The sequence below is a fragment of the Sturnira hondurensis genome, unplaced genomic scaffold (assembly GCF_014824575.4).
Source record: "Sturnira hondurensis isolate 20B ecotype Veracruz unplaced genomic scaffold, ASM1482457v3 Scaffold0004136, whole genome shotgun sequence".
NCBI lineage: Eukaryota > Metazoa > Chordata > Mammalia > Chiroptera > Phyllostomidae > Sturnira > Sturnira hondurensis.
Genome location: NW_028076767.1, coordinates 5,419,394 through 5,432,124, shown reverse-complemented (window position 1 = coordinate 5,432,124; position 12,731 = coordinate 5,419,394). Strand labels below are relative to the sequence as shown.

Here is a 12,731-nt window from a genome sequence, read left to right as displayed (position 1 = left end):
ATTCAATTCATGACCCTAGAGAGAATTCTTATGTAATAAACAAATAGCATTTATGAAGTATGGAGTGGAATTACCATAGTCTTCAATGAATTGTGGTTCCAGGAAAATGCATGTGCCTAAACATCAGGAGTCAGAGAGTATCTATGAAAGTAGCTCCAAAGTAACTGAGCTAGGAACAAGCTTTTAATCTGTTTACAGGTAAGGTAATTCAGTGAATTCAACAGGAGTGCTACAGGAGCCCTACTAAGTAAAGTCTTTAATGTGTCTGCATTTTATTTTACATAATGTATCTACATACATTATATAAAATAATGTATGTACATACAATATATAAAATATAAGAAGTATTGGGTTGATGATATGAGACTGGTCTGCATGAGTAAACTGAAAAGTACAATGCAAAGCACCACCAAAAGCATTTAAAATGTATATTAGAAACATACATTCCCACAGGAAGTCCACAGGAAGGTGGACTTTTCGATAAGTAGGAGATCCCACAGTCTTAAAATCAGCTATCTGACTTTAAAAATGAGAAAAAATCCAGTGAACTTAATGGCCTGCCTAAGAGCAAGATAGGAGTGAACAGTAAGAAAATAAGCCCTGTTTTCCACCATACGCTTTTGCTCTTTTTAAAACACACCATGGTTGTTCTTTCCAAGTCTGCATTCGATGTGACACCGCTTCCACAGAAAGGCTCATCACTCAGCAGTGCAGACTGGGCTCCTGGTTTGTCCTCCCTGCTTTCTACAGAATTTTAAAATTACTCAGCCTTTCCATACTTCAGCTGCCTCCTCTGTAAAGCTGGCATATTAGTGTTGATCTCACAGGGTTGTAAGATTACATAAATTAATATATGTAAAGTGTTTACAAAGTTATGGTGATTAAATAATGCAATATAAGGCAACCACAGGAAGTGCTCAAATACTCATTTTTTAGTATCTAGTTCCACTCTTTCATTTTTAAAATGGGAAATTTAAGGCTTTTGTAAGGCAAATGATAGCCTAAGGTCACAGAGGCAGTTGGTGGCTAAGCAGGGGTGAGCTCCAGTTTATATCTCCATTAATAGTTCAGTTGAAAATAACAGAGTAAGGAGTTTGCTTGCTGTTCTGTTAGATTTGCTCCCAAAGTTCTTCTGGGGTTAGAAGAATCCAGAGGATATCAGAAAAAAGTTTTATAGAAATCATACAGTGGTTCCCCAAGTATCCCAATCTCCCAAAATGCTGTATTACTACTGAGTGTTACAATAGTCACTTTTTCTTCTACAATAGAATAAATAGTAGCTTAGGTATACTTTCAATTTTTCCTGACATTTAAAGTAATAGTTCTGAAACAGATATCATGTTCTGAAATTACTTTCTAAACCCAAAAATGTTTTTAGAACTGTTATCACTGTATAGAACAGATGTGTAAGTATATATACATATGTATATATATATGTGTAAATATAAAAAACATGGTTAATTTCTAATCATTTTTGTTTCCAACTATTAAACTATTTAAGATACACTAAATTTCTCTTTGGGTACTTTGTTCTAAAAATATACTTCTCTACAAATTAGTAGTTACAAAATTATCATGTGGGTGTAAATTGTCATAGGGAATATATTCAATAATGCTGTAATAATGATGAATGGTGCCAGGTGGGTACTTGAATTACCAGAGGGATAACTTTGTAAATTATGTAATTGTCTAACCACCATGCTGTATACCTGCAACTAATAAAAAATAATACTGAATGTCAACTGTAATTAAAAAATTATAAAATAAAAACATACTTCTTGATTACACTTTCATTGATACTTTTCCCCACACATTGATAGTCAGAGAATACTCTCTACGACCCAGGGATGCTTGCATGTTACAAAGAAATATGCTTGCTCATCTTCCCTGTCAAGTGTTCTGGTTATCTTCTTATTTTAATGATATTACTGCAGTCTCCTCTGGATGGATATTCAGTCACGACACAGTTATGACTGTTCCAACTATTAAGTATTAAAACACTTCTGTACTAATTTGAAAAAAGTGGCTGCTTAAAAATACTCATGTGCCCATTGTATATTCGTTGCCCTGGCTACCTTCTCTTAGGGTTTTTCAGTTTCCTTCAACCCCGTGTGGCACAGCAGGAAACCTCTGGAACTCTGACCCAGCAGCACTGTCTGATTTGGTTATTCTGTGCTCATGCTGTAGTAGTTGTTAAATATTTTGATTATCACCTTTGGGTTTACTGATATGTTGAACATCTTCATAGTGATACCATGGAACAATTCCTTGATTTAGAAAAACCTCTGGGTAGATCTTCAGCATAGCCAAATTGTTTGTAAACACAGATAAACACAATAAACATATTATGTTTATTATGATAAACACAGATAAACATATTACTTAACCATAATGGTTAAATAATATCATAATACATAAAAAATAAACTATCTAGGATTTTAATGCCATCTGTATTTTGCTTTGTTTGATTTCCTACTAATATTGTAATTCCAAAGATTTTTCATGCCAGCTATCATAAAATAGTGTGATTTGTATTTTGAAAGTCTTGATAATCACTGTTTTATATCAGTTCATATTTCCAATTTCCCTGGATATTTGAAAGTTACAACTATATGTAAATAATAACATACCTACATGATCAGAGTCCCTTATATATTCATTCAGTGGGCTAAACGAACAATAGGAACCCTGAAATAAAATAGAAAATACCAGAAAATGTCAATAGAAACAATAATTAAATATCAACATGAATTTTGAACAGCATTATTTATGGCTATAAATAATTAAAAAATGAGATCCAATGTTACCATTTGGCTTTATCTTATATAAGGATAAGAATTCATTTACAATTTAACCAGTGCAACTGAAGGCAGTGAGGTAACTTGTATGACTGAAATTTTGTATTAGTAGGTTGTTGAGGACATTTCAAGCACCAAAACAAACAAACAAAAACTGTGCATGCTATTACTTTGTATATCATTGGCCTCTTCTTTGATTCTCTCTAAGAACCTCTATCATTGGTTCTCTCTAAGCCTCAGGGGGAAAAAACTAATATATAAAAGATAAAATAAAAATAAGATTAATATCAAAGAAAACATATATCAAGAGGGGACAAGTTATAGAAGATGGTGGAGCAGGCTGCTCAAAGAATTGGTCCATCTACTGAAACAAGTAGAAATTGTCAGAGACTGACAGATCAATTATTTCAAACTCCAAAATCTAACACGAAATTTATAGTACCAGGGGACTGTTTAACTTTAAAAGGACAACTAAATTTTGGAATGTTAAGAAATCCATTGGGTCATTACTTGACTACCAAGACAATGGAACAAAGACTTCAGTGACTGACCAGAAATAACAAGAAATACAGTCTTCTCAAAAATAGTTTGGATAAATCATAAAAGAAACAGATGACTGCAGTCCTCATAAATTAATAATAATATCCACTGGAGAAGAAGGGTAATCTAAGTTCTACAGTTATAATATTTATTTTTTCTTTTTTAATAGTTCATTTTTATTGTACTTTTCCTACTACCATTTATCCCCCTGTGCCCTCTTCCACCTGCACTCGCTCCTCTGCCCACCCCAATCATTACACTGTTGTCTGAGCCCCTGCACTGATCAAGTCTAGCGGCCCTATTTTTCCAACAGACCCAACTATAGTTAGTCCTTTGTAATGCTAAAAATTTTCTGTAATGACTATATTACTTCCACATTCAGTAAAAACCACAATGTTATTAAGTTACATTGGTTGGGTTGTTGATGTAGGTAATTATGAATAATTCCCCAATTAGAGATATATAATAAAATTATCCTTTTGAATTTGACAGGGATTTTAGGAATGACCTAGTATGATCCATCATATTATAGATCAGGAAATAAGCTGAGAGACTTAAGTGCCCATGCTTGTTGAAGTATTTAGAGGCGGAGCCTCACTGAGACGTCAAATTGTTTACCCACTGACCAGTACATATTTTTATACTGTTTTATGAGCTACCTATAATATAAGATATAAAGATTTAAATAGTAACTGTCATTTTGAGAAAGGCTTTACCCTTGTGTACCTTTACATTTACTTTCTCATAATTCTTATTTTAAACTATAAAATTATTTATAATAGGGAGAATGTTGTTTCCTATCATATAAGTTTTATTAAAAATTTCTACTGAAATAATTTCCCAGGCTTTCAAATTTCCTTTGAATTTATATTTTGTTACTGTTTTTACACTTTCAGCTGAATTTTACATCAACCCATGAGACTAGCTTGTATTTCTGGTATTTCTGATCACTTTGCTTTTTTCCTTTAAGGTTTTTCCTCCTTACCTGAGTATAAATAGGGTAGGAATGTTTAATATACTGAGACACACTTCCACTTAGAGATATTTAATTATATTTTCAATTTACTTGTATTTAATTATTTATGTTAAGTGAATTAATTTTGTTTTCCCTAGTCTTATAGGTTCAATATGAGGGCAAATACCTTTAGTTCAAGGTCTTGCTTTGGATCTTGGCTTTGAAAGCTACCTTTTGATTTTGAATCTGGGGAAACTAAACAGTGCTCTTCCTTCTAGCTAAGCTTAGGTTTTTACTTTGCCTCTTAATTTTTGTTGGAGATGAATCTAAGTTCCTCCTCTTTATTCCACTTGGATTTATTAGGAATACTTTTTAAGGTTACCTCTGATGCAGATGAGTCTGTTCTAAAAACACCTGGATGGTTATCTTTTAATTGTACTTTTGGTTGAAAGTGTACATTACTGGGTTTTCTGCCTGTTGCAGGTTCTAACTGGTCTTCCTCTAAAGGTAGTATTTTGTACTCTTCTGTGATTGTCAGGCTAGGAATAGTGGGCACTGGAGTATCTCTTTGTTTTGTTGATTCATCACTTTTAGGAGCAACAGCATTTGAATTATCTGGATCCATCTGGTTCAGAGTTGGTAGAGCCAGGTCCTTCTTATCATTATCCAGTAACTAGAAAATACATCAATAAAACAAACTATCAATTAAGCATCACTGACTAGAAAATGTTTAAAACTGACAAAACAGGACTCAAAATCATTTGTACTCTTTCCTTTATCATAACAAGTTACCACCAATATTTGTAACTCATTCCAGTCCTTATTAAAAGAGTTGAGCAATTCTCTACTTTCCCGACACCATGGACTATTATCCATGAAAATGATTAGACTACTTTATAAATCAGTGGTACTCATATATCAGATTTTATAAATCAGCAATATCTCAAAAAAGAAGATTGAGGAGTCTAACATTTTATTGTTACACTACCACCAGTATATCATAAAATAAAGGATATTTAATAGCAAATAGCTCATATCAAAAAATCATAGCTATACCACAAAGGAAATTTTAATAGGAAAATATTACAAACAATGGTACCTTATAAAAAACAGACTGTTAAGCTAAATAAACTTAGCTCTGTGAAAAATTATCCATATTGTCTTTTTTCACTCTCTCCTAGGACTGGGGAACACAGTTCATGTGACTCTTCACCTGGTATTTGGAAGCCGATGACCCACAGATGGAAATCATTAAATCCCACTTGTCAAGTGGTAATAGAAGAACCTTTTATTTTTTATTGGTTTACATACAGATTCACTATTTTATGGAATGTACCTTCTGGAAAATTAGATAAAAAGCATATAATATCATGTTAACTCTATTTTTGCTTATTTATATTATAAAAATAGATTAGCATTCCATACAAAAAAGTAAAGAAAGTGGTCAGGTCTGTGGTATCCATTTCTAAGATCATTGTGCAGAACTTTATGCTTTTGTTTTACTTGTTTTTCCCTTGTCTTTATCAACTCTTTTTGTCCACCGTCTTCATATATATTTTTTTTTAAATGCTACTATTTTATGCTGAAACTTCCTTTTTAAGTGTGTAATTTTACTTAAATCATGTAACTGTAAATTTATTGCCACAACAAAAATAACCAGGATAACCTGAATAACTTCTTGAGTGCTTTTTTCATCTATAAATATTTCTCCATTTATACATATTTCATCCCTTCAAAAAATAGTGATATTAGAAGTCATCTTCCAAGTTCCCTTACCTCACTTGAAATAATTTCAGCTTTCTCATTTACAAAAGGAACATCTGTTAACAAATTAACAGAATACTTTATTATATATAAAATAAACATGTTATTTATATGTATATACACTAGTAAATTATTATTATAGTTTTTCTCACCAAGAACAAAGAAAAATTAAATCAAAACAGCTATACAAACAAACACTATTTGGTAAAAACAGACTTGAGATCTCTTGGAAGATGGGGGAGTAGTAAATGTACAGAAGTGAAGATGAAATGAAAACATATAAGGTGATGAGATTTCAGATCCATCAATTAAGACACAAAACCAGGTGTAGAGTATATTTGATCAAAAGTGAAGAGGAAATAAAATAAATCCCAGAGGGTCAGTGATTAGATTGGGATTGGTAAAAGAGATTAGAAAAAAACCAATGAAAAAAGGACCATTCAAGAAAGGCTAATAAAAACATTTGTAAAATTCTCTTAAAAATACAAAGAATACATGTTTAGCAAGTAGAAAACCTAAAAGAAAGAGGAAATAAAGAATTGAGATACAAAGGAATGTATAAGTTTAGTAAAAAAATTTATATGGTTATTATTATCAGCTGTGTGATAGTGGTTAGCTCATTTTTCTGAGCCTTGGTTTTCTCATATGTAAAAGAGGCTAATGGCATCTTATAGGTATGGTACACGTATATGTAAGATGCGAGCATCAACATGGTTCAATGTTTGAGCTTTTTGGTTAAACAGACTAGGCTCAAATTCAACCCTCATCATTTAATGGTTGTGTAATCACTGATTGGTTTGATCCTCAGTTTTCTCATCTGTAAAAATGTAGGTAAATAATAACAGTGCCCCCGAATGCTGTGAGGACTGATTTATGGAATCCAAGTAAAGTGCCTGGAACACTAACCACTAAATGTTAGTTATAACTATAGGAGGCAAGCAAAGAAGTCACTAGATGATCCAATAAACTTTAATAAATAATTTTTTGGATAAGTGAAAAAATATAAATTAAAAAAGGGAAAGATGGCCACCATCAGTGAGTAAAAAAGATTAAATTACAATCTTCAAAAATAATATCAAAGAAGTAAATGTGACTACCCTACACCTAGAACTTGAATGTTTCAGGTGGAGAGTAGGCTAAAGATACAATAGTTATGCCAGGCTGGTTGATTCCAGCGATCCCACTTTTGGATATATATTCTAAAATCCCAAAACACCAATTCAAAAGAATATATGCACTCTTATGTTCACAGCAGCATCATTTACAATAGCCAAGATCTGGTAACAGCCCAAGTGCTCATCATTAGATGAGCAGACAAAAATGCTGTGGGACATTTACACAATGGAATACTACATGGCCGTAAAAAAAAAAAAAAGAAGGGAATCTTACCTTTTGTGACAGTACAGCTGGACCTGGAGATTATTACGCTAAGTGAAATAAGCCAGTCAGAGAAAGGCATAATACCATAAGACCTCACTTATGAACGAAATGTAATGAGCAAAATAAACTGATGAACAAAATAGAAACAGAGGCATGGACATATGCATGCCTACAGCTGTTAAAGGGGTCAGGGGAGGGGAAGACTGGATGAAAGACAAAAAAGGATTAGCCAAACAATATATATGCATAACCCATAGACACAGACAATGGTGTGGTAATGGCCAGAGCAGGGTGGTAGGGGTGGGGGCTGGGTAGGGGTGGGTAAAGGTGGCAGGGAGGAATGGGGACAGCTGTAATAGTGTTGACAATAAAAATAAAGAAAAAAAGTTCTGTTACTAGAAAAGTCTTGCTGATAATTGTGGTATATTTACAAATTTAATGCTAATTTCTTCTCTCTCTTCCCCCTTTCTCTCTCTTTCTCTCTCTCTCTCTCTTACACACACACACACACACACACACACACACCCCTACATAATAGACCAACAGCTGTACCAATAACGTTTAACAAAAAAACCTTTATTTCTTTTTTATTGTTGTTTTGTTACAGTTGTCCCACCTTGTCCCCCATTGCTCTCCCCTACTCCTACTCCCACTCCCATAGTCAATCCCCGACATTGTCCATGCCCATAAGTCCTCTATTCATGTTCCTTTGTTTGTCCCTTCCCCTCCTTTCCTCCATTATCCCCCTCTCCCTCCCCTCTGGTCACTGTCAGTTTGTTCTTTATTTCCAAAAAAAATACCTTTGCATAATTCATAGTTAAAATTTAACTTTTTTCTTGACTTTAAAGGAATAAAGGACAATTAAAAAATTAAAATAACTCTTAAGTCTAAACCTTTTCTTTGAAGAGTTATAAAATAAATAGCATGCACCAAACTATAATGAAACACACATGTATTTCCTATCAAAATATGAAATCCACTTAAAGAAAATTACTAATTTTATATTTGTGATACAACCACTCTGTTTTTAATTATCTTAATAATAAATACAAAAAGTAAATTAGTCTCTTAACCTGATGTTACAGTATTTTCAGGCTTCTCTTCAAACTGGCTTTCAAGTGTCTCATCGGTATCACTTTTCTAGAAGCATAAAAAAAATACATCAAAATACATTGGGTGAAATGTTTAAAGAGTTAAAACATTTTTGTTTGCCTTCATAACTTTTCATATATTTTTTTAAATTTAGAGAAGACAAGAGGATAAGTGCTTGTGAAGAAAGCAAACCAAACAGCACTATTTTAAAGAGTCTATGTGTTGTGTATATATGTTCTTTGGCTAATCCTTCCCCTTCTTTCATCCAGTCCTCCCCTCCCATGACCCCTTCAACTACCTGGCTAGGAGCTGAAGTTCTAGGGAAAGGATACCTAAGAATTGATAAGGTATTTAAATTATGGATGTGTGATAGAAAAAGATTACAAGATAAATGACATAATGTAATCTCAAGGCCTATATGATGATACCTCCAGGAAACAAATTACCTTTTTATTAAAATACATTATGGCTTATGAGTTGAAAAGTACTGTAGCTCTTTACAAAATTCCAAGAAGAATTATATGGTAGAGTGATCACTGGCTCTTATAGAATACTGATCTTTCAATAAGAACCCAAAGTCCATAGTCCCATTAATAAAGGATTCCCTAAAATTTTCCTACAATACCAATTCTGTTTCGTATGTTAATTAAATTATTCTATAGCAACACAACTCTGTCCAGTTACAGCAAAAGCATTAAAAATCATGAACATATGTCCTCCTTGGAGAAGTGTCTGTTCAAGTCCTTTACCCATTTTTTAATTGGGTTGTTTGTCTTCCTGGAGTGGAGTCATGTGAGTTCTTTATATATTTTGGAGCTCAGACCCGTGTCCGAGGTATCATTTGCAAATATATTTCCCCATACAGTTGGTTCCCCTTTCATTTTGCTGATGTTTTCTTTAGTTGTACAGAAGCTTTTTATTTTGATGAGGTCCCATTTGTTTATGCTTTCTTTTATGTCCCTTGTTCTAGGGGACATATTGGTGAAAATATTGCTGCATGGAATATCTGAGATTTTCCTGCCTATGTTCTCCTCTAGGACTTTTATGGTGTTGCAACTTATATTTAAGTCTTCTATCCATCTTGAGTTTATTTTTGTGTATGGTGTAATTTGGTGGTCGTCAGTAAATGAATGGATCAAAAAACTAGGGTAAATTTACACAATGGAGTACTACACAACAGAAAGAAAGAAGGAGCTCCTACCCTTTATGACAGCATGGATGGATCTGGAGAGCATTATGCTAAGTGAAATAAGCTAGGCAGTGAAAGACAAATACCATATGATCTCACCTATAAGTGGAGCCTATTCAACAAAACAATCAAGCAAGCAAAGTATAACCAGAGACACTGAAATAAAAAACAAACTGACAGTAACCAGAGGGGAGAAGTGAGAGGGATAATGTGGGAAAATAGGGGAAGGGTTGTCAAGGAATATATATAAAGGACACATGGACAAAGCCAAAGGGGGAAGGATCAAGGGTGGAAGTCAGTGTTGGGGTGGGGCATAGCTGGGGAAAATGGAGACAGCTGTGCTCGAACAACAATACACAATAATAATACTAAAAGAAGTTAAAAATCATGAATATATCAATATGTTATAAATACCATTTCATTTCAATGTTTTAACTATCTACTGAAATCCCCGAGTCTTTTATTGCCAGACAAAAATGTACAGGTTAGACTGCATTTCTAAACATTAAACCTTACTTATATATCTGATTAAGGTCTAGTATCTAAAATATCTAAAGAACTCTTACAACTCAAAAATAAAAGTACAAATAATCCAATTAAAAATCAGCAATTGATTTAAATAAATATTTATCCAAAAAAGACATAAAAATCACCAGTAAGCACATGAAAAGATGCTCACATCACTGGCCACTGAGGAAACACTGTGCTAAGTCAAGGAAGCAAGTCATAAAGGACCATATATTGTATGATTTCATTTATGTGAAATGTCTAGAAAAAGCAAATTATAGAAACAGAGAGCAGGGTTGGGGGACATGGGCATTTGGAGGGTATAAACTAAGGTGTGGGGTTTCTTCTTGGGGTAATGAGAACGTTCTAAAATTAATTGTAACAATGGGCACACAACTCTGAATATAATAAGGGCCCTGAATTGTATACTTTGAATGGATGAATTATATGTATACAAATTATATCTCAATAAAGCTGTTAAAAAACTAAATCTTATAAATTGTCAATCAATATTTAATGAATTTAACATTACCAAGATAATAAAGTGCATGAAATACAGTTCATGAAAAAGGTAAGTTTGTATTTTTTTAAGATTTTATGTATTTATCTTTAGAAGGGAAGGGAAGGAGAGAGGGAGAGAAATATCAATGTATGGTTGCTTCCCGTGCGTCCCCTGCTGGGAACTGGCCTGCAACCTAGGCATGTGCCCTGACTGGGAATTGAACTGCGATCCTTTGGTTCACAGGCCCGTGCTCAATCCACTGAGCTACACCAGCCAGGATTAATTATCATAATCTTTTAAAATAAAAAGTATTAAAAGCTACATATGGGAGAACATATTATGTTAATTACCTCAAGTTCATTAAATTCGAATTTGGGGGTAAGAACTTCTTCTAAATACATAGCTTTTTCTCTCCATGTACGCAGATCTCTATATTCTTTTTTCATTTTTTCCAGCCTAAAGGAAGAAAACACAGAGTTACGGATTTAAAAAGCAAGAAAAATATATATGATAGATTCACACACACAAAAAATACAGTGATCCATTTTTAAAAGGTCCAAAAGAGGCAAACCAACGATATATTGTTTAAAGATACAGTCAAAGCAGAAGGAATGATTACAACAAAAAACAGGGTAGTAGTTACCTGGGAGGGTTGGGGAGGGAGATGTAATCTTCTGAGGGCACAGGAAACACAGTTCTGATATTGAGGATATTGTGTTTCTTAACCAGAATTATAAATATATAGGCAATGATTTTATCTTTAGTTAAGCCATACATACATGTTTTTAAAATTATTCAATACATATTGGTCTTGTTATTTAAACTATATACATATTTTATAAATTATTCAATATACATATGGTATCTTTCATAGTAAAGTAAATTTAAAAATAGGATTTTAGCTTCTAATCCAAGAAATAACCCAAGAAATAAACTTTTAATCCAAAGGCTTTAAAAATTTAAAGATATAACTGGCAAGAATTAAATGAAAAAGAGTTAATGTTTCCCAATTCATTTTATGATAATAAAACCTAAGAAGGACATGAGAAAAAAGGAAAATTAGTTTAATCTTATTTATGAATGTACATGCAAATGTTACAAATAACATAATCTTAGTGCAAAAAAATCCAGTGTCCTAAAGATATTACACCATAAACAAATTGGGTTTATTCCACAAACACAAGAATATTTTGAAATTAAGATTTAAAAATATAATTTAAATACAATTTAACTGACTAAAAAAGAAAAAGCATTTGGCAAAAATCCAACATTTACTCATGAGCAAAATAAAAAGAAAACTCTTAGAAAACTAGAAAAGAATGAAAGAATTTACTTAAGCTGATATGGGATATCTACCAAAAAACCATATAAATAATGCTTTTGACTGTTATTTATGTGCTAGAAGCACTGTTGTTAAAGACCATAAACAAAACAAAGATATCGCCCAATGCCCTGCTATTCATATCATACACTGACTGGACTTCTAGCTGTCACAGAAAGACAAAACAAAATTAAAGAGTAAAGAATATGAATAAAGAAACAAAATTGTTATTTGTAGGTGATTGTTTAAACAAATTCCCCCTACAGAAAATTTTTTATAAATGTGAAATATGGCAAAAAAGGGAAATTCTAAAAGATACTGGCAGCAGAGGTAGCATAATTTTTGGATCTTCCCAAACACCTACATAAAAATATTCAGAGTATCTACAATAACCAAACTTAAGAAAACAAAAACAAAACAAAAATGAATTAAGGAAACAATTAGAACAGGAACAGATTCACAGAAATAGAGATCACATGGAAGGGTATCAGCAGGGACGGGGACAGGGAAAAATGGGGGAAAAGGTATAGGGAATAAGAAGCATGAACGGTAAGTACAAAATAGGGGCTGGTTAAGAACAGTATGGGAACGGAAAAGCCAGAGAACTTATATCTATGACCCATGGACATGAACTAAGGTGGGGGAATGCTGGTGGGAGGAGGGATACAGAGTGGAGGGGAATA

At 33.0% G+C, this 12,731-nt stretch overlaps 1 protein-coding gene across 1 annotated transcript in view; it reads right to left on the bottom strand.

Annotated features, from left to right (window-relative positions):
• CATSPERT (catsper channel auxiliary subunit tau) overlaps window positions 1–12,731 on the bottom strand; it is an 80,054-nt gene that overhangs the window by 27,035 nt on the left and 40,288 nt on the right. Inside the window, exons 10-13 of the mRNA XM_037044685.1 lie at window positions 11,078–11,183; window positions 8,511–8,577; window positions 6,070–6,113; window positions 4,676–4,966 (exon numbers count right to left, since the gene is read on the bottom strand). Coding sequence (XP_036900580.1) covers window positions 4,676–4,966; window positions 6,070–6,113; window positions 8,511–8,577; window positions 11,078–11,183 — 508 coding nt within the window. The remainder of the gene's footprint in view (window positions 1–4,675; window positions 4,967–6,069; window positions 6,114–8,510; window positions 8,578–11,077; window positions 11,184–12,731) is intronic.